Here is a 22,779-nt window from a genome sequence, read left to right as displayed (position 1 = left end):
TTCATTCAATTGTCCATATAATCCTGACAACATGGCGCTCAGGGGGGGCATAATGTTTGACAAACATCTCTTGTTTCATCATAATATGTCCGGTACATAATGACTTAAGAAAAATATTGATTAAAAGATATTATATTAGAAACCCAAGTATGTACAAGTTTATCGAACTAATGTTATCAAAAAACGTAAGCATACTAAGTAGCTTAAGTAAATTTATAAAACAAGCATTTCTGTTAAGAAATTCCTTAATTAATAGCACCGTTTAGATCTTTCAAGTATTATGACATTTGTGAATAGCCTCCCATAATACTTCATTACTGTATTTAATATATACCCCACAGTTTGATTTTGATATGTATCTTGTTTCCCTTTTTTGATACCTTATTTTTTATTATTTTTGTTCGCTCTTTAATTTAACTCACTTATAGTATTCTCTTTTCTTTGTATTTAGGCCATGAATCGTTGTGACCATACTGAATATTTATATGTGTGTTTATATTTTCTATATTTTTGTCAAGAAACTGTTACATAACATGTTTACGACAATAAACATTTCTGTCTGTCTGATTAAATCTTTCACAAAAAGAAGTAGCCTTATCACCTTTTATTCACGCTTCAGTTCACAAATAATTTATACGAGACATGTGACATTTACGCAGATCAAATATATATACGCAAGCTTAAGCAGTTGTTGGATTGCATTTCAAGATGAACACATTATCAAAAGATGCCATTCTTGCTCTGAGTAGCGTGTGTTTTTCAACTAAGACGAATACAATTCTTGACGATGTCACCTGTACAGCACGAAGTGGCGCAATCCTTGCAATTATGGGACCCTCAGGTACTTTTTTATATCACAATATTCTTATCATTATTGTCTAATTGCATAATTGGTTACATACATACGTATTGATGATGTTGTTATAACGCGCATCTTTTCTAAAAGCGCGCATTCATCCCTGTTTTATTGGCGCGCTGTCATTTGCATACATACCGACAAAAGCTACAGGCAATTAGTCAACCAGCTGTGTAAGCGTGTTTTTTTCTCGCACACGTTTAAGGCCCATTCCACAAGTTTTTCAAGATTTTTTAGTTATATAAGGAATCGTGCACGATAAAATGACACCCACCCTGGTTAGAGCTACCCTGGTTCTTTAACAAGCAAAGTCCATCCCGAATCAAGATTAGTATTTTCAATAGGGACGGCGGGGAAGCGAACCTGTGACCCTTGGATTGACATTTAATTATGTATCCCTTAGACCATGGATCTGCCGATTTTTGTTAATAAGATCAAGATATTATACGGCATCTAAATATTTGGGTACAACGATGATTTTGTTTTAATCGTGACCTTTATTTTCCTAGAACGACACAAGGGCACCAATGCCAATGGAAAACATAAAACATAAAGTTATTTCGTGTAGGCGGGTTACCAACACCCTAGTGCGATACAAATAACAATGATGTGATCTCGTTTTGGCCGGGCGCAAGTACCGCAACTTCATTTGTTATTTTTTAAAATTTTTGTAGGGGCGAGAACTTAACACCCAAGATGGACGAAATAACGTTGTTAGTACAACATGGTTGTTATTTCGAGTAAGGAAGTCACCAACACCCACGGACCACACTGCAATATTCTTGTTATTGCGTGTTAAAGATGCCAATTCAACAAGTATAGCCTTTACAGTGCTTTACAAACACAATATACAATTTTTAAGTGCATAAACAGTTTATTTACTATAGCGCTAAAACAAAACAACGATATGGATGAAATCTGTCATCATGTTATGGATGATATATATAAGAATTATTTAAGTTTGTTTACACTTAGGTGCTGGGAAAACCACACTTCTGAATGTCATATCTGGTCGACAAAAGCTGACATCCGGTGAAATTACCTTATCTGGGGTACAATTTGGGAAGCAATTGCGACGTCGACTTGGATTTGTTCTACAGAGCGATGTGCTTTTCTCAAATCTGACGCTGTGGGAAACTCTTTATGTACGTGCACTTCAAAATTACGGTCTGTTTAACGGTGTAACCATGCAGAATAATGGTATTTTGAACATAATACAGGTATATACATATTCACTTTCGGGGGCTGACTGGCCGGCCCTTATAATGTCATATAACCCTCAGTGTTGTGTAATATTTCTTAAATATAAAGATATATCTATTTCGTATATTTTGCTCCACTACATCTAAAACAGATGAACTGCTTACAGACTATTATGGTACAAATTGAAATGTTTATCAATAAAAAGAGAATTATGTTTCAAATCTCATCACAAATACTTTAAAAACACAATCACATATTTAAAGGAATCAATGTAACACTTAAAACATATGAATGAAAATATGTTACTACAATGTATGTCGACTGAATTTTATATAATTAAACAACAAAATTAGTCTAAGATGAAAACTATTGCAGAATTAAGATTGTTAATTTAGAATATCATATCATTGAATGGTATTACATCGTCTACGACAGAGGGAACGAAAGCATGTATCAAAACGACGTTTTGTGTCATCTTTACATTTACTGAAAGAATACTTTACACAATCGAATTAATTTCTAGGAGTATATAACACTTATAAGCGACAACATTTTCAACAGATATTTTCAGACATTATTCATTATAATTCACGATTGGAATGACACTCACGATGGATTGCGGTTGTTAATTATATTAAAGATTCATTATAACCACACAATAGTGTTATAAAACATCAACTGCATTACAAATCGTTTAATTGCATATGCACAATATTAATTACTGTCACCATAATTATGAAATTACAGACAATAAAAATGATTTATTGACTGTTTTTTATCCAGCTCGTCTAGGAATTAGGATTTTCACAGTCTTATTTTTTTTTTCATTTGATTTTATGAAAACAATAATACACATGGAGAAATAAGTGTGCATTGTTTTTCACGTTCTCATAAAAATAGTTTTTTTCGATTTATTTGCCCAAACCGGTTGCATGGTGTATTAACATAATAATAAATGTTCCGCAATGCTGTCATGTTTAAGCATTTCTTTAGATAATATTTAAAAATCATGCCCGCTTATGTTTTAGTAGCTATTTGCCTTATTGCTTTCTTTATTTAGATTTTCTTTCGTTGCTTTGGTAACGAAATTGAAATTAAGTATTTCAATTGCCTATGTCCTGATAAGGGTTTAAGCCAGGTTTTAAAAATGGAAGAGTGCTGCAAAAAAAGGGAAAGGGTGCTATAAAAAAAGGAGAAAGGATGCTGAGGGAGAAAGGTGCAAAAAACACGGTATTTCTAACTTACGAGACAATAGCAAATCACAGTAAATCAGTAAGCATTTACCAACCATTTAATAATTGTGCATTTATTAAATACACGGTTACAATCTTGTCATCAGTAAGTAATATTATTCATAAATGCATTATTCAGTAAGTATTTTAAGGTTTATTACTCAAAATTTATTTCATACATGTGTGTATATTGATTTTGAATAATAGTATCACTTTAATTCTACTATTATATACAGAAGAGAGCACATGCTGCTTTCCACGATGGCAGAATGGTGGTACCAAATATGAACAGATTGCAGTGCCCTTCTATAACTATGTGGCTAAATTTCTAGAAACACTTAAAATACAATCAAACCCAGTAACGATGACATTTAAGCTCAGGTAAAAAATAGTAAAAAAGCACATCCCTAGCATCTTCAATCATGAACAGTTTTTACATGAAGTTGTTTTTTAAAAACGATTAAGAAACAGTATGGCGATTGTTAAATTAAGATTCATTATAACCATGAAAAAGATGATAAAACATTTGACTGCATTGCACCTGAATAAATGTATTTGGTTGCACCTTTACGATATTAATTACTGTATTAATTAATGTTGTCTTTGTAAGACTGAGTAAGTAAAGAACATGTCATGTCAGGTTCGATCCTTTTACTCAACTATCATACATACAAAACACGGAAGTGACGTCGACGTTAATTCATAACGCCGTGTCGTCACGTTACGAAATTTCGCGCGTAATACTATACAAATTCAATTCATGACACTCCGGCGTATAATATTAGTCTCTTGCACTGTCGGTGTCACACAACACTTTTAGATGATACAGTTCTACGATAGGGCGGGTAGTGTGGTGGGGTCCATTTTGTGTACGAATCCGCGCTGCAGGAACCAACCCATCGTTTCCGGTAATGGTTTCCTCCACAACTGCTAGTTTACATGAGGACTACGATGTCATTTCCGGCGAGAAAACATGGTGTTTGGATGTGATATTCCTGGAGAACTGGGATTTCCCCATCCTGTAACACGTGTGCGTCTCACTTCCGGTAGCGTCCTCAGTCGGTCGCAATGGTCACAGTCCATATTACGTCTCAGCTAGTTCGGAAGTTTGTCTCTGATGATGGGAACCAACAAGTCGTCGTATGATTCTTGAAAGTGTCCTAAGGACTCGAAGCCTCTGATGTATGATTCCATTTTATCACGGAAAGTCTGTTTGCTGTGCAGAGTATGACCTGGGCGTGGCAGTTCAAGCAAAGACTGCATATACGTGCTGATGATCTCATGCGTCCGACCAAAACTTTCTTTCGGTAGATCGACGGTCTTTGGATAATTTGCATGTGTTAATGGGAAACCAGCAATACTTGAGGCAGCGCTTCTATGTAACAATGATCGCAGATAGCTGAATTTTTTAACATCAGACAGGGTGTGGTTCGAATGCACTGATGACTCGTAGCAGTCCCAGAAAGTTTGCCATTCGGTTATGTCGCCACTTAAATTCGGCAGCGAAAGGTGAGGCAATTTGTAATAAAGCTGACAGTTCGTTTTCTCGTATCGCTTCTGCATTGCGATTTTGTTGTCGTCACTCTTGGAAAAGAATTTGTTCTCGGATGCATGTTGTGTCTGTCTACGGAGTCTCAGCATTTTAATTTTTAGGTCGATAGAATATTCCTCACTGTTAACAAGCTTCGTCTCCAAGTCAGCAATGTCTGCATGACTTACGATTTTCTCACTTTAGGCTTTGATGGTTTCTGCCTTCTCCGCTAGATTTTCCAGCAGCTTGATGCGCTCCAAATTAGGTAATTCCTCCTCAAACTTCAAAAGTAGTTTTTCGACATACTCTGTCCCTCTCGCATTGAAGTTAGCTTAGTTGCATGTTGGCTTTGTCACGGCACTACAATATCTTTGTAAGACTGAGTAAGTAAACAACACGTCGTGTCAAGTTTGATCCTTTTACTCAACTATAATATTTACAAAACAACGGAAGTGACGTCGACGTTAAGTCATAACGCCGCGAAGTCACGTTACGTAAGTTCGCGCGTAATACTGTATAAATACAATTCATGACAAATGTCAAAGAAGGACAACAATGAATTGACTGTTTAACTGCTTTCGATCCAGCTCGTCTAGGAAATAAGATTTTCACATTCTTGTGGGGTTTTTTTCATTTCATCCTATGAATACAATAATACAGAATAATTTGTCACCTTCATTAAAAACAGTCTTTTCGAATCAATTCAAAATTACGGCTAAACTTTCGAAGCTTTATAATATTATCAACTCAGACAATCAAAATGTAAGCACGGTCTTAAGGCTCTAGTGCTGCCCAATGATCACAAATGTAAAATGAATGTGAAAGTGCGAATACATAGAAGATATTTGTTTATTTCAGTGTAAGATCGTTTTTTTATTTCACGAGTGCAATAGAAAAACATATTTTCACGAGTGGCGAACAAATTTTCTGTTTCTTTTATGCTTATTTTCTTTAATTGAATTTTAATTTATTTTCTTAATTACCCCCGTTTTTGAAAATGGTGTTTTTTACGCCGTTACCCTTGGGGCGCCTCTCTTACAAAATTATAGCTGTCAATTTCCTATTTCCGGTTTGTTTAGAAAGAGTTCTCTGATATTCTGCTTTATAGTCTATTATTCGCTCGTCTTTTAGTGCAAAGATTTTATGAACAGTTATCAATGAAGTTTTATAAGTGCATCCATGCTCTAAAAATAACGAAAACAATTTTATTTTAAGCGTGGAATGAATACTTACCAAATTACTACGCCGCCATTTATTGAATAAAAATTATAAAAGTCGAATTTGATGACAAAACAATTGCAGATAACCATTGGATATAAACATTTTTCTTATTTTCTGAGTGTGTTTCATGATACATGGATATTCAGCCATCTTATTGTCAGAGACCATTCTGTATTGCTTGAAGACAGGTCGATTTCCAGGTAATGATGAGGACCGCGCTGGTTTGCTGACAATTTTTGAGGCGTGGGTGGGGTAAATAATCAGTAAATCTGTAAATTGTTGTGTGAATTTTCCGGGAAATTCGTATGATGTATTACAACGACAAACAGTGCAAAATACATTGGAACGATAACCTAACCTTCTATCTATGTTTAGACAGTTGTTTGTTTTAGTCTGTATTTGTTTGGTATGAAAGCAAACGTTCGGACATTCAGCTTCAAGATCAAGAAAAAGTTTAAAAAAACGGAATAACCAATTTTCTAATACGGTATGTTGTTAATTTCCAAATATATCTTTATTTAAACTTCTGTAACATTTTCTTGAATGAGTTCATTGTGTAGGTAAATCCAATAGATTGATAACATATTCTTCAAACACTACACTTACTTTTTAAAGCTGAAATTTTCGTCCAACACTGTGGACATCATCAGAGTAACTGGCCTGACTATCGCTCACTCGCAGCTCTGACACTCGGGACTTCCCGCCGAATTTCCGTAATCCAGCGAAAAATTCGGCGGGAAGTCCCGAGTGTCAGAGCTGCGAGTGAGCGATAGTCAGGCCAGTTACTCTGATGATGTCCACAGTGTTGGACGAAAATTTCAGCTTTAAAAAGTAAGTGTAGTGTTTGAAGAATATGTTATCAATTCTGTAACATTTCTTTAAATTTCAGAAAAAAATATTTGCAAACATTTTCTGTTTCAAAAGTGTTCTGTTTTAATCAAGGGTGTAGTGTGTGTGTGTGGGTTATAACCAGACGCCCGGTTAGCTCGATTGGTTAGAGCGCCGTGCTAGTGTTCCGGTGGTCGTGGGTTCGAGCCCCACACCACACGCACTTTTCCTCCAAGGGTTACCTTAAGGGGAAGTAACTGCAATGTATTTTAAAAGTAGTTCTAAAAGTTGATATTTTCACTCCTTATTTTGCAGTGAAAATCTCAATTTGCTATTTTCACTGTTGTTATTTCACTGATAAAACACCATATCTCATCGAAAAGTATGAAAGAAATGTTTGATATATTGAATAATGGGTGAACAATGTAAACAATAATTGTTTGATGAAATAAACGCCTCGGTAGACATTGACGTTCTCGGTTTAGCATTATATGCTATCGCCCTGGTATCGGATGGTTGTATAAGATGCAGCAATAATAAACAAGTTGAACAGACATTCTTATACACATAACGAAACACCACCACAGCAGGATAAGGGTTAGGTGAGGGTTAGGCTAGTGAAAACCACAGCGATTAAATTATTTTCAAATTCTCATCAAAACCAATATGTTTCCTTAAAATCACTTAAGATTGCTTTTTAGTAGTGTTTGTCCTTGTCACGGTGTGAACGCAATGCATAATACACGCCCATCATTGCTTACAATAACACTTGCGTTCGCTTTTTTGTATTTTCTTAGTTTACGGCGATGATTCGACTACCGGAGAGTGTTTCGAAAGAAGACAAGTTACAGAGACTGGAAGAGATCATTGATGCTCTCGACATTCAAAAGTGTCGGAATACGGGTACGGATCATTTCGAATATTTAAAATGCTCATATATATGCATTTATATATATGATGGGTTAACAACTACAACCACGTATCGGTCAATATAGTTATGTTTCAGGAACACCAAAAAAACGTTCTCAGTTTTTTTATCAGATGTGATATTTTCAATGAATATTTTACTATGGTAGTTAGTTTTGGCTTTCACATGTATTAAGAAAATCCTCACACATATATGTGTATGTAATTTAAAGATGCACTCTTACTCCCAAATAAGATTTACCACAATTAATACAATTGTTTAAATGTACCAAAAAGGATAAATAAATGTCAATAACTATGGTTCTTATGAAGAATACCGGGTTTAATTTGAAAGAAATGTGCAGAAAACAGTATCTCTTCCTTATGAGACGATGGTAAATCACTGTAAATCTTTTAGCATTCACCAATCATTTAATATTTTTGCGTTTTCAGCTATGAAATGCATGGTTACAATCTTGTTATCAGAAATTAATATTTTTCATAAATGCATTATTTAGTAAGTAGTTAAAGGTTTAATACTTAATATTTAGGTTTGCTATACATGAGTATGTATTGATTTTGAATAAGAGTGTCCCTTTAATGGGCTATATAAGAGTACATGGTTATACAGTGATATGGCGGTATAAGTTTCTCTTTATGCAAGTATATTTTCACCTCATCTTCCATTCCTTAAATGAACTGCCGATCGGCAATTGCGTTTATCAATCGATGAACGCAACATGTTCGGATCGCAATTTATTACATAATAATTTACATTAAATCTATTGATCTTGCTCATGTTTGTGTTGTGGCAGCAGGTCCCGTAAAATGTAAATAAACCTTTTAAAAAGTATTAATTTATTATATTATGAATGTATTGTTGCCATAAGTGTTTCAATTTTACGTTTAAAAGTGATTTTAAGTAGTTGATCTTTTCCCGCATTAATGTGACGTCATTTGAAAAAAAAAATCCGGTTACATTCGGGTCGTTCTTTTTACAGAATGGGTAAGAAAGGAATAGTGAAAGGTTTTCTTAAATGAAATGAAGTATTTTTTTAACAATTCTTGAATGAAATAATGAACTATTGGTGTAAATATAAGGAATGAATTGCGGGGTTGATGTCATTATCGGGGATATGAACGCAATCGCGCTGGTCAAAGTACACGTTCGGACTCCACACACTTTGACCAGCCCTATTGCGTTGATACCCCGATCATGACATCAACCCCGCAATTCATTCCTTGAATAATTCTGTAACAAAACGAAGTAAATAGATGTACGCTCTTTAACAATGTAAATACTGTTCACAGGACAATGTATCTTTTTTATCGATAGTTTATTGAAATCAATTAATGTCTGTGTCGCCCTCGTTCACATCCACGTCTGATACAGAAGACGTTCTTAAATATTCTGACTAGCTGGGAGACTCTTGTAAAATTCATGATACTCAATTGGTATTTGATCTTTCCTGTACATCCCTGCCAAGTCCTGCTTTTTTGCATTTGAAATCGGCAGTCTGTTTATTTTTAAATTTTGAGGTCGATCGTTTAACAGTCGTTTACTGTTTAAAAGTTCAACACGTTTAAAATATTTCTTTTCATATATTTCATATTTGAAGGAACAAACCTGAGGGTCAGACTAAGAAAACCTCCTCCAACTTTTGCTTTGATTTCTTAAAGTCTAGAAAGTCATTAAAACCTAAGTTATAAGACCGCATATGTTTCTATCGTCTTGTCATTGTAAGAATAGCTTCCCACTTGCTTGGTACAAATACCTGTTTTCGATTTTGCAAATTTTATGGCCTTGTCACACTCCATGTGGGTAAGCCCGCTTTCTAAGAATTTCTGGCCAACTGTGTGCATTGTTTCAATGGTATTTACTGCATCGAGAAGACAGGTTGTCACACTTTGGTTTCTGTTTTGACCAGGACAGACATCGGAATACGGGATGAAAAGATTAACGGAACATGGAAGCGTTAACAGATAGAGCTGAAGACAAGTTGAAATCTCGTTCGAACTGCGTTTTCCATTTAGCTCAGACCACAGATAGCATTTGCCATTTTATCGCTAGCACTGTGGAATGTTAGGTTATAAACACACAGTTCTCTCGCGTATTACATCAGACTTACAAAGGAACAAGGTGTACAATACTGCCTGTAGGTCAAATGAACAAGTATGTACATTTGCATCATTCTTGGGAAATGTTCGGTCATTGTCTTCTGTTCTCTTTTGTTAGCTGACGTTTTTCGTATTTCACCTTCATTTCCGGAGTAAGCCTGTCATCAGCTTTGGCATTATAGTATCTATTGCAGTAGCTGCACTGATCCTTCTTGGGAACGTGAAATGAAAGGTTGAATTCCACATTATACACTCGTCTTTAAACTGGTTCATTTACTGCTTCTTTACCATTGACCTTGCACTGTAATTCATATCCCTCGTGCATTCTTCTTATGTTGAGATATGTTGCCAGATTCTGTCTCTTTGAGTCTTTCCTTACGTAACGAGCTGCTACTGTCGGGAAAGATTCAATAGGCTGTCTTATGTAATTTAGTCTTTCTTTACTTCTTTTATTATGTGGTGTATGTCTGCCTGCTAACCTCGTCGTTGGAAGTGTCCATAAACCTTTTTTGCAGAGCCGGGGTCACAGTTGCTTCGCCAATATTTTATGTTTTTAAAATGCTTTTTTCCCTGGGCTGCTTTTACTAGCAATAGCTGACAGTTTGCCCGAAGACGTAATTGTTTCATTCTCCGTTTCTACTGATGTTAGAACTTTCAGTTGAATCTAGTTGCAAATATGCATCGTAATGCTTTAAAATATTTCGAATTGATGTTAAAACCAAATTGTCTTTTACTGTTTGTTCCCCCCCACACATACACACACATTCAGTGTACGTGTAATTTTAATAACTGGCTGATCAAGTTTGCTTGTGTATATTGTAACATGACATTTAATGTAGTTAGATAATGCAAATGGTAAAAAATCTGCAACTTAACTTGACCAGTACCTATCTCTCTTTAGTTGTTATATGTCAGTAAGATACTTCGTAACAAACATTTCCTCACTTGCAGGGCTAAATTAAGTCAGTATGAAACCCATGCACTCCTCTGTATTTACTTCTAAGTGCCCACATATTGACCGCCTTAGTTCATCATATGTCTATGTTATCTGATTTGAAAAGTATGCTGTCTAGATGAAACAGTTTTCACGCTTGAGGCTGTTGGCATGAAGTATTTGGTCTAAAGGTCCCACATTAGCTGTGATAAGTGTGTTTCTCAAGACAGCCTCTGTCAGACTTATTCTTTTAACTTCTTGGATGATTGTCTAATTTCTTTTCTTTGTGTCCTGGTTGTATGTTGCTATTTCCCCTTTGCATTCCTATTTGATATTTTCTCACAGTCCATCCTCAATTCGTTTTAAAAATTAATGTCCTGTTTTGTTACATCTGAAGATTTAAGTAATACTTTGTATCTGTGGAATTTGCTTCTTTTGAATTAGGAACATATGTACGATCTTCTCTATCACTGTCTTTTCCCAAAAGTAGTTTCTTGGCAAAAATCCTCATTGGAACATCATCATCATCATCATCATCATCATCATCATCATCATCATCATCTTCATCATCATCATCATCATCATCATCATCATCATCATCATCATCATCATCGTCATCATCATCATAATAATAATAATCATCATCATCATCATCATCATTGTTATTATTATTATGATGATAATGCTGCTGCTGCTGCTGCTCCTGCTGCTGCTGCTGCTGATGATGATGATGATGATGATGATGATAATCATCATCATCATCATCATCATCATCGTCTGAACTTGACATATATTTCAGTTTCTTTCTTGTTGGAACTTTTTTCCGATGCTTTCTCCTTTTTTCCACTCTTGTACCTGTTTCATGTAAATTGTTCTCGGACAAATGATCAATATTTATTGCAAAATATTTGTATGTATAAGGATCAGCTCTTACTGTTTCTATATCTCCTGGTTTCGCATTTGGTGGCTGATCTGACAAAATGCCATGGTTGGTTTCATGGCTTATACCATTGTTATCTGCATCCTTTTGTTCCTCAGTACATTCAGTTTGTGTGCACACTTTGTGCGCACAGTTTATCCTGTTCATTTGTAGAATCATAAGCACATACTAATTCTTTATTTCCTGGTTTCTCACTTGGTGGGTGTGCAGATAACATGCCATGATCAGTTTTATGGCTTACACAATGTCTGCATCCTTTTGTTCCAAATTACATTTAGTTTGCGCATACAGTTTCTCTTGTTCATTTGTGGGATTGTTTGCTTTAAATGTTTATGTATCACCTGGTTTCTCACTTGACAGGTGTGCTGATAACTTGCCATGATCAGTGTCATGACTTACACTATTGGTGTCTGCATTCTTTTGTTTTACAGTACATTCGGTTTGTGCATTCAGTTGTTCCTCTTTCACAATTTTAGGATCATCAGCTCTATCTGTTTCTTATTCTTCTGGATTACGACTTTGCAACTGTTTGACCGCGTCTAGAAATTTTTTTATATTATTCATTTTCAATGAAATACATATCACCACAATGAAATGCAAAATGTGCAATTTAAGACATATTAAAAACCACTATTACAAGTCAAATATAAACAAAGATATTACACATTTGGATTAGAAGTTTGCCGATATTTAATTTCCAAGTGCATGTAGAGACATTAAATGGTAACAAAATATATGTCAGAACGAATGAAATAAAATAAAGTTATTGGCTTTTGAAAGATTATTGTCATTACTTGATTATCTATTACATGTTTTATTTTCTAATTTCATTAATTGACTTAACCATAAAGACTAGAATTACTTCTCACCTTTACAATTTTACTTCAAGCACATCAAATATTTACATGTATCTTTCTCTCTATGACTTTCCGAAAACTATCAAGAAATGATACATCCGTGCAAAACATACTAGAGTGTTAAAACCTGATATACCAGGATATTAACACCAATTAGATCTTTCATTTGTGTAATTGTTTATAGTCGAAACAATGCATCTCATGGTAGACCTTTTTTGTCGAAAATAATGATACTTTTGTTAAAATCCAAAAATGCCAAACAGATGCATCCACAAATGAAGTTGTCTGGCATTTGAATATTTATCTGATTTTAAGAAATTTATTTTGTTTCATCTTATACTATGTTTTGGTCTTGTGATATGCACATAATTATGGCATTTCAGTTTCAGCCATAATGATGTTTCGACGTATACCCGTTATGACATTCTTATACATTTATCTTTAGTTGCTTTTCTTAGTGCCAAAACATTGTAGCGACATGTCAGATATTTTCGAGTGTCGTATAGCTTCATCTATAGGTAAAAGTTTGTGGTATCAAAGTTTACATGACTTTTGCACCCGAAGATTCCACAATTGTGTGATACGTTAATTGATCTCTTATCAATTTCTTCGAAACTAAACAAGATATAAGGGTGAAAATTATGAAATATGCAAAAGCCCTTTATGGGGTATTTATGGTGAAAATCTCAATTTTGAAGATTTTGCTATATACAAGGTTCGGCTTTGAACCCACGACATATCTGGTCTGAGATTTTTAGACTTTATATGGATATTTGTTTTGCATTGTAAAATTTGCTATGAGAAGAGCACGGTGAAAAGCATTGACTATGTCATGAAAACATAGTTTGTAGTTGTGTACAGGTAAACCATTTCAAACAAGATCTGTAACTTAAGATTTAGCGTTTTTGAATCCGAGCTTTAAACTGAAAATCAAAACGTGGCTGTTAAATCAACGACTAAACAAATATCCTTGGCACGATTTAAATTTCAAGACCATTCTATAGTTACTGTTTCAAACGGTTAACAGTTGAGAACGGCTCCAAATCTGGTTCAATACCAAAAATTCGGCGAGTAAGTCAACATGGACCGTATTGCAGTTTCCACAATTGCCGACATAAGTAAACGTTTCACTGCTGTTGTTGCATGCTTCATTATAGTGATTGGCGACAACTTCGTTCGAGGTCTTTCGGGTGGTGAGAAGAAAAGAGCCAGCATTGCATCAGAACTGCTTACTGATCCGGACATACTACTTCTGGATGTTAGTAACAGTAATAAGTACTACTGCCCGGTTAATATTTCCTTTCTATGCTATGTTATCGATTTCGCGGCTGAAGTTTGGTTGCAGTGTTATAATTAATAATTAGTCAAAAACATATACCATATATTTATTAACTTGGTTCTTGATGGTGATCTATATATATAGGAGCCTACATCTGGCCTTGACTCAACCATTGCTCTCAGTCTAATAAACCAACTGAAGGGGGTTGCATCCTGCTACAACAAAACGGTAATTGTAACAATTCACCAGCCTTCCAGCCAGATTTATCATTTGTTCGACGCTCTTCTACTTCTATCACATGGCCAGGTATGTGATCGCGTAATTCGTACAGAATTATATACTGTTATTGTAATGCATTAAATCGATGGTTCGTCAGAGAGGACCAAAGAATATAAAAATACATATCACAATGATGTTAAATTTCATAGGATCATACAAATACATTTTATGATTTAAACGTGTTTTTTTGTAATGCAATATAAAATTGTACAAGTTAGAATAATGAAGACGACAATATTATTTACGATTTAGTGCTTTATGCTATTATTTAGGTAGCGTACTTTGGAGAGGCCCACGAAAAACCATTGGAGTTTATGGAGAAGCTTGGTAATCTGTGTAACCCCCTATACAATCCTGCCGATTTTCTTCGTAGGGAGCATGATTAACTTCAATTTATCTTTTATCAAATGCTTTTAATTTCATGTCAATTTAGCACTTGTGTTGCTCTTTATAATTTCAGGATTCTTAAGATTTTTTATGTACATCTGCTCTTGTGATACACGATGTTTCACCAATGCAATTATCATTAGGTTTCTCAATGCAGTTCAAGTTGAAGTTTTGAAGACTCATATTTTTTTTTCAGTTGCTGTTTTGAAACTTGAGAAAACGAAACTTGACGAACTTGTACAGATGAACAAAACGGAACAGTTAATGTTAGTTTTTATCAAGTATTCATGTCATGACTTCACATCAAGTGTGAGGTTATTCGCAATTGAACACGCGTGTTTAATGTGATATTGAATGTTTGAAATCCTCATGTTTTTGATGTATTGCTCTTTTATCGATCTACTGTCCGGTCTTCTTTAGACAACCCTGTAAAGGCAAGGATAATGCTGCTTTCATTGATGAGAACGAACGAAACGCTGACGTGAAAGTGAAGGCGGGTGATCTTTACGTCTTGCCAACCAAGCGTGAGTTTGCGAAAATAAAGCATGTCTTGATATCAACTCAGTATTTAACACGTTTCTATACGAATATAAATAATGATACAACTATTTGGATATATGAAAGGTCATTCTCAGACTCAACACATAAACAAATCTGTTAATAAGGTTTTCGTTGTTTAGCCCGGTAGACAACCAAGTAAAGATTGCCTACAGGCTTCTGGACGCAGTTTAGAACGTTCACGTTGCAAAACTATAAGCACTAGAAGGGCCGATTGTTTTGATATCATGACCTCGTTTATTTTGCAGTAATGTTTGCAATTGTTAGGTTGCTCTACTTTCTAATTCCAAACACTACGGACGCGATCAGAGATAGAATGGACTTATGTTTAAACTTTAGGCTTCTGAGCTTGTTCCTAAAGTTTTCACATAAGAATAGTTTTTCAAATTAGTACTGGTTGTGCTTCATTTGTTTTTCGATGATTAGTTTTCATATGACTAAACAACATTGATTTCTTTTGAGTAGAACCAGGTGCTTTGATCTGTTTTAATTGATATTTGATAGACTGTGAAACACTTATTTCACTTGTCCGTGAAGCTACCTGCACATATATATGTTGTAATTGGCTTCAAATGAGGTTTACAAAATCTTTCTTACCTTCTACACCCCTTTTAAAAGTTTTATTCACGATTTTGTATTAATTTCAACATTCACGAGCCTACACGTGCCTGTGTGACATTGATCACAAATTTGACATATGTCTTGGATATCGATTACTCGCTTTAAACTTGTGCAACGTAGACATATCTGGCTGACATTATACTTAAAAAGTAGTCTGTACGTACATGAACCAGTACCAGCAGCGTTTTGTAACCTATCTGTTGTATTTTATTTGGAAGTAATACAAATGTCAATGTAGACGTAAACCTTTCGAATGACTGTAACAAGGTAACAATATATAAATATTGCATGGCTTCAACTGTGACAGTACATATTGTCAACATGAGGGAAATACTGTTACCCGAGGCTTCGCCTCGGGTAACAGTATTTACCCGAATGTTGACAATATGTACTGTCACACTGGAAGCCATGCAATATTTATTTCATTATACCGAACACAGTTACATTTATATACATATATACAGATTTTTTACCATTACACAACCTTCAAGTGTAATCAATTTATTCTGTAATTATTGTTTGTTTACATCAGCTGTCATTTTGTTGAAAATGTCGCTTAGAAATAATGCAAACACCGGTTGTACCCAGATTTGCAACACATTTTAATAAGCGCTTACCACCTCAGACTTGTGAAACCCAAAAAAATGCCTATTTTTAGACACGCGTGCTATGTGACAGTAATAATGTCAACCGGTCAAAACGGTACTGTCAGTGTGACAGTAAGAAATTGCTCATGATGGGTATATGAGAAATTAACATGGGCAGGTCACGTGAGGTATAATAACACAATATATGAGCAGCGAAATAGTTTATGATGGTCAAATTAGAATAAGAAAAAGTTAATTAAGCCATACAATACTTACCCTTGATAACAAATTAACGTGCAATTTTAGTTCTGTCTATGACGCTTTACATTTTAAGATATCTCTACATATGTCTCGAAAAGGTTGAATGTTGGGGACTCCTTATCAACAATTGTATCGCTAGATCATTTTTTTATTCTTGGTATCAACGATATATCTTATCTTATTTACAACCTGAATGAAAATATTACTCTATATTTCAGACTGCGATCTTACGACTCTTGTCGTACGGTCGTTAAAGAGAATGCTTCAACTTTCCTTGACCTTTGTTTGTTCTTTCCAACCGGGTAGGTAGGTTTGGAAACTGGAGCCTGACGCTAAGCATAGTATCAATATGGTATAGCCTAACAAATATATGCCATATATCCACATTACTGTGATATTTTCAGAATCCACAAACACGACTATAACATTGGATGCTGTTGACCTAGATAACGCGCAGAACACGCAAGCAAAATGGCCAACAAACGTCTGGACGCAGTTTCGAATGTTGTCATGGCGAAACTACAAACAGTCGAAAAGTCGCATATTCGAATATCACGACCTGATATATTTTGCGGTAACCGCAGCTGTTTGTGGCGTGCTCTTCTTTCAAATTCCGAAAGATGCAGATGTGTTTAGAGACAGAATGGGTTTTGTAAGTTATTATTTCTTGTCATACTATTTAAAAAGATGAAATTGAAGGCTTTTTCAAGAATAGAGTAATTTTTCTTCTACCGACGTAATTATTTTGCATTTGTTTCGTTTCAGATATTTTTCTTCATTACGTTTTGGACATATCAACCTGTATTTCAAGCCATCTTAACATGTGAGTGTATCATACGTGTATCAATTTCCTTCGTAGTGACCTCCCTTGACAAACTGTAACTGTAAATAATAGCTGTATTTAAGCTATATTAATATCAATGACTCTTTTAAAATCGTTAATTTCAAAATTAAAAACATTCTACTGTTTTATTTCAAATGACAGCATTTTTTTAGAATGACGACATTTTGGTGACAGTGAATGCTGTTCGATAAAGGGATGTAACCGCTGTGAATATTTTGAAAGTATATATGTACCAGTTATATATAAAATTATATTATTCGGTTAAGTTCAATGTCTAGTATAATTACGGGCGTTGTACTTAATCTGGTTTTTGTTATCAAGTTTAGATTTTGTTCTGTATGATCAAAGCATTGCAAGCAAGTGCATTTTAAAACGGTGTATGTTTCTAATATACATTCAGTCCCAACAGAGAGATGCATTATATTGAAAGAAAGAGCTGGAGGGGCATATCGATTGTCTGCTTACTATTTTGCCAAAACTGTGAGCGAACTACCTTTAACACTCGTGGTTCCATCGTTGTTCTATACGTTTGTGTTTTGGATGTCTGGATTGGGCAACGTTAGACAGTTTTTCATGACTTGGCCCATTTTCATGTTAAGCGTTTTTCGTGCACAGGTATGTGAGCTCCTCTTATTAAAACACAATGAAGTATTTTCAAATCTATATATAAAATACATGACGTATATGGGCGAAATGTCGATCACTAGCAGAAAATGAGATTGTTCAAATCGCATGTCTGAGAGTAAACCTGTATGTTGATCGTCTTTTTAAAGGCGCACTGCTCCCTGGATAAGCGTGGCCAAAATATTTTTATTACACTTCTCTTCTTTTACAGGGTCTTGGGATGCTGATTGGGGCTTTCTTTACAAACATGAGTGTCGCTATGCTCGTTGGAAATATAGTGATAATAATTTCGATGTTGTTCAGTGGCTTCATTACCCAAAAAATCCCCTGGTGGATGGACTGGGCGCGCTACATTTCTCAAATCCAGTATCCTCTATCGGCCATCACCATTATTACGTTACAAGGATTGGAACCGATATCGTAAGCTTACACTGACTTGAATACATCAATTCTTTATATTAACACATATGATATGGCAAACAATCAAATATTCTTCTTAGGACACACTCTGATGCGAAAAACAGGAGAGGGACAATGATTTTACATAAGACGGACGCACTTTGTATCCCCTTATCCCTGGACCTATAATTCAATACTCAAAAGTACGTTTTTTAAGACCTTCCCCTATAAGAAAGTGTTGGCCTATTACAGTCTTAAGTGTAATGTATGCACATATTTTTCTATTAAATAGACATCAAAATTTCATTGGGATACTTTTTTCAAGCGATAATTTATCTCGACGCATTTAATTTCAGATGTCAATACCCGAGTGTGTCTCTATATCCAACCTGCTTGTACGATATAAACGCCACTGTGACATCGAGTGATATTCTGAAGGAGGCGGGGATTGTCCTTCCGCTACATTGTTACATATCAATGCTTGCATGTTTGCTTGTTATCTTGCGTGTTCTGGTATACATTGTGTTACGTGTACGTAGATAGTGTACTGGTATACATTGTGTGACGTGTACATAGTAAGTGTTCTGGTATACGTTAAGTGTAAATAGATAGTGTACTTTTAAACATAGTGTTACGTGTACATGGATAGTGTATTGGTATATATTGTCTTACGTGTACGTATATAGTGTACTGGTATACATTGTGTTACGTATACATGGACATTCTAGTATACATTGTGTTACGTATACATGGATAGTGTACTAATATACATCGTGTTACGCGTACGTAGATAGTGTACTGATATACCCTGTGTAACGTGTACATAGATAGTGTACTGGTATACCCTGTGTTACGTGTACATAGATAGTGTACTGGTATACCCTGTGTTACATGTACATAGATAGTGTTCTGGTATACATTGTGTTACGTGTACATATATAGTGTTCTGGTATACTATGTGTTACGCATACGTAGATAGTGTACTGTTATACATTGTGTCACGTGTACACAGATAGTGTTCTTGTATACATTATGTACGTATACATAGATAGTGTACCGGTATACATTGTGGTATGTGTACATTGATAGTGTACCGGTTTACATTGTGTTGCATGTATATTGATAGTGTACCGGTCTTCATTGTGTACGTATACATAGATATTGTTCTGGTATACATTGTGTTACGTGTACACAGATAGTGTTCTGGTATACATTTTGTTACATGTACACCGATAGTGTTCTGTTATACATTGTGTTAGATGTACATTGATAGTGTACCATTATACATTGTGTTACATGTACATTGATGGTGTACCGGTCTTCATTGTGTACGTATATATAGATAGTGTACCGGTATACATTGTGTTACATGTACATTGATAGTGTACCGGTATACATTGTGTTACATGTACATTGATAGTGTACCGGTCTACATTGTGTACGTATACATATATAGTGTACCGGTCTACATTGTGTTACGTGTACATAGATAGTGTACTGGTATACATTGTGTTACATGTACATTGATAATGTACCGGTATACATTGTGTTACATGTACATTGATAGTGTACCGGTCTACATTGTGTACGTATACATATATAGTGTACCGGTCTACATTGTGTTACGTGTACATAGATTTTGTACTGGTATACATTGTGTTACATATACATTGATAGTGTACCGGTATACACTGTGTTACATGTACATTGATGGTGTACCGGTCTTCATTGTGTACGTATATATAGATAGTGTACCGGTATACGTTGTGTTACATGTACATTGATAGTGTACCGGTATACATTGTGTTACATGTACATTGATAGTGTACCGGTCTACATTGTGTACGTATACATATATAGTGTACCGGTCTACATTGTGTTACGTGTACATAGATAGTGTACTGGTATACATTGTGTTACATGTACATTGATAATGTACCGGTATACATTGTGTTACATGTACATTGATAGTGTACCGGTCTACATTGTGTACGTATACATATATAGTGTACCGGTCTACATTGTGTTACGTGTACATAGATTTTGTACTGGTATATATTGTGTTACATATACATTGATAGTGTACCGGTATACATTGTGTTACATGTACATTGATGGTGTACCGGTCTACATTGTGTTACGTGTACATAGATAGTTATCCGGTATACATCGTGTTACGAATCGTACACAGTATCCTTTTCAACATCTTACTACGTATACATAGACATTTGGTGATTTGAGGAATAGTTTATGTACCATAGATACTTCTCAATTACATATGAATTCGCGATATCATGGCATTGTGTTTTGTTTACATATGTTTATTGAGAATGTAACATTCTATATAAAGTCTTTGGTTATTTTGTTTTTACTAAAACAACAACTTATTTATGCAATGCCAGACGAGTAGTTTTTAGGCCTCACCAAATTAATAACTTGTTCATCGGATTTCCAGCACCTATTTCTTCAGAAAAAAAACAACATTTTTTACAATTATCGAAACACCGGCTAGTCCCAATCATTCAGCCGCTCTGATCAGAGTCAATGACGTCAACACGGATCGCATTGAACGGTATAGACCCGGATTTAAGCGTCAAGATGATCGAGACTAAACACATGAAATCAATTATTTCACTTCCTGACTCATGAAAAATACGTCAACAAATGACAATTCTACCACAATTTAAAGTTTGATTAAATTTTGGACAAATGTGTTTGTTTTAATTTGGCTCCCGCTAAAAGTAAACGTATATATACTGGACAAGAAGAGCTGAATTTCATTGTGAATGAAAGTTAGTGATTATCCAAAGTTTGAATTTGATTCGGACATGTCTGAACGTGAAATGACAGTTTCCAATCGGTCATCTATACCTTCTACACCTGTCCAGAAGGAAACTTCAGGTGTATATTTTTAACTTCTTTGTTGTTTTGTAGCAAATTTGTTGTATTTTTTGTAGTATTTTTTCCTTCAAAAGTATACATTTAATAGTTTATGCATGCCTATTATTTTGCTACAGATCAAAGTATAGTGTTTATTTAATTCATATGCAATGCATGTACAGTAATAGAAAAATAAAGTTTTGCTCAAAAACGAGCACCACTTGTATTCCTGCATCTTCCATTACTGTCTTGTGTTTGTTATCATCAAACTGTTTCAGTAATGCCTAGTATATAAATATTGACTGTCTTGAGGGTGACAGTGCATATTGTCAACCTGAGGTAAATTCTGTCGAGCGAGGCGAAGCCGAAGTTGTTTTCCGAAGGTTGACAATATGCACTGTCACCCTCAAGGCAGTCAATATCTATTTTATTATACCGAACAAAAACTGTAGTATTTTAAAGACTAAAAATACCATTTTCACTGACAGCTGCGAATCTTGCTGCCATTTTGGCAAGAATTGTCGGCTGGTAAACAAAGCGCTCAGGTGATACAGACTTTAAGTAAAATACTATCAGTAAATCCCGTATTCGTACCGTATTGCCAATTTCATATGTTCTATAGAAGTGAGGTTTTATAATAAGTGCATTTTAAGGTTGCAATGCCAGTTTTATATTAATCATAATTTTTCACATACAAATCCAACATGGCGGCGTATTTGTAGTGTATTTTCAATTTCATGACGTCAGAGGGTGACAGTGCGGCAGAGGGTGATAGCGCGGTTGATAGTCGAAAATATTGCCCTGGCGTTTTTACTATATGTTCTATAGAAGTGAGGTATAATAGTACATTATACTACAATGAACATTTATGTATCATATTGCTTATTACAGCTTCAGATTCCTCCGACGCAGCGGATCATGAGTTCCAGTCCCTGTGAGACAACGAGGGCGTGCTCTTGGTGGAAGCATTGGTCACCGATGAGCCTATGTGCGTAGACAGTAGGATGACGATTAAATCACCTGACTGACATTTCTATGTGCTTCATGCCATCCCATGAGTTTAAGATTCACACAAAAACATCAAACAAGCCAAAGCTTGAATTGTGTATTTTTTGTAAATATTAGTCAAATAGGATTTTTTTTGTCAGAATGTGTGATTGCAAAAAAAGTATTAATCACACTTTGTGCTGTGAATAAATGTTTGTAGATATTTTAGATGTTCATGTGTACTTTTAAACTATATATGGAAATCATTCAAATGTAAAATATTTATTCTGATTGGTTTTTTGTCTATGAAAGAAATATTGCATATTTTGCATTTTCTTGAAAAAAAAATGCTAAATATAAAAGTTGACACAATCAGTATTTGCAGTACAAAAGAAATAAAAGTGTCTTTTTATATATGTTTATGTTTTTTTTATTACTTGTGTAAAA

At 35.0% G+C, this 22,779-nt stretch overlaps 1 protein-coding gene across 5 annotated transcripts; it reads left to right on the top strand.

Moving 5' to 3' along the window:
- The first annotated feature begins 663 nt into the window (after positions 1 to 663).
- On the top strand, positions 664 to 21,559 carry LOC128231237 (uncharacterized). Of its 5 annotated transcripts, none has more exons than XM_052943785.1 (13): positions 664 to 841; positions 1,832 to 2,001; positions 7,669 to 7,774; positions 13,784 to 13,884; positions 14,050 to 14,133; positions 14,457 to 14,511; positions 14,768 to 14,837; positions 14,992 to 15,095; positions 17,003 to 17,250; positions 17,364 to 17,421; positions 17,843 to 18,057; positions 18,278 to 18,486; positions 18,822 to 21,559. In XM_052943785.1, exons 1-13 carry the CDS (start codon positions 709 to 711, stop codon positions 19,006 to 19,008), a joined length of 1,740 nt encoding a protein of 579 aa, XP_052799745.1. In that variant the 5' UTR covers positions 664 to 708; the 3' UTR covers positions 19,009 to 21,559. The 5 variants fall into 5 exon arrangements, with proteins under 5 accessions (XP_052799745.1, XP_052799743.1, XP_052799742.1 ...); XM_052943783.1 differs by having other exon boundaries at positions 14,457 to 14,553; XM_052943782.1 differs by having other exon boundaries at positions 665 to 841; positions 14,050 to 14,211.
- The last annotated feature ends 1,220 nt before the right edge of the window (positions 21,560 to 22,779 follow it).

The sequence above is a fragment of the Mya arenaria genome, chromosome 4 (genome assembly GCF_026914265.1).
Source record: "Mya arenaria isolate MELC-2E11 chromosome 4, ASM2691426v1".
NCBI classification, from domain to species: Eukaryota; Metazoa; Mollusca; class Bivalvia; order Myida; family Myidae; genus Mya; species Mya arenaria.
The sequence above is the reverse complement of the archived record's forward strand: the minus strand, read 5'-3'. Positions and strand labels throughout refer to the sequence as shown.

Excerpts from the sequence above, each read along its gene's own strand:
- LOC128231237 (XM_052943781.1), top strand. The coding sequence starts at position 709 with ATGAACACATTATCAAAAGATGCCATTCTTGCTCTGAGTAGCGTGTGT. Across the intron at positions 13,885-14,049 it reads CGGACATACTACTTCTGGAT|GAGCCTACATCTGGCCTTGA; the intron begins GTTAGTAACAGT and ends CTATATATATAG. Across the intron at positions 14,212-14,456 it reads TACTTCTATCACATGGCCAG|GTAGCGTACTTTGGAGAGGC; the intron begins GTATGTGATCGC and ends GCTATTATTTAG.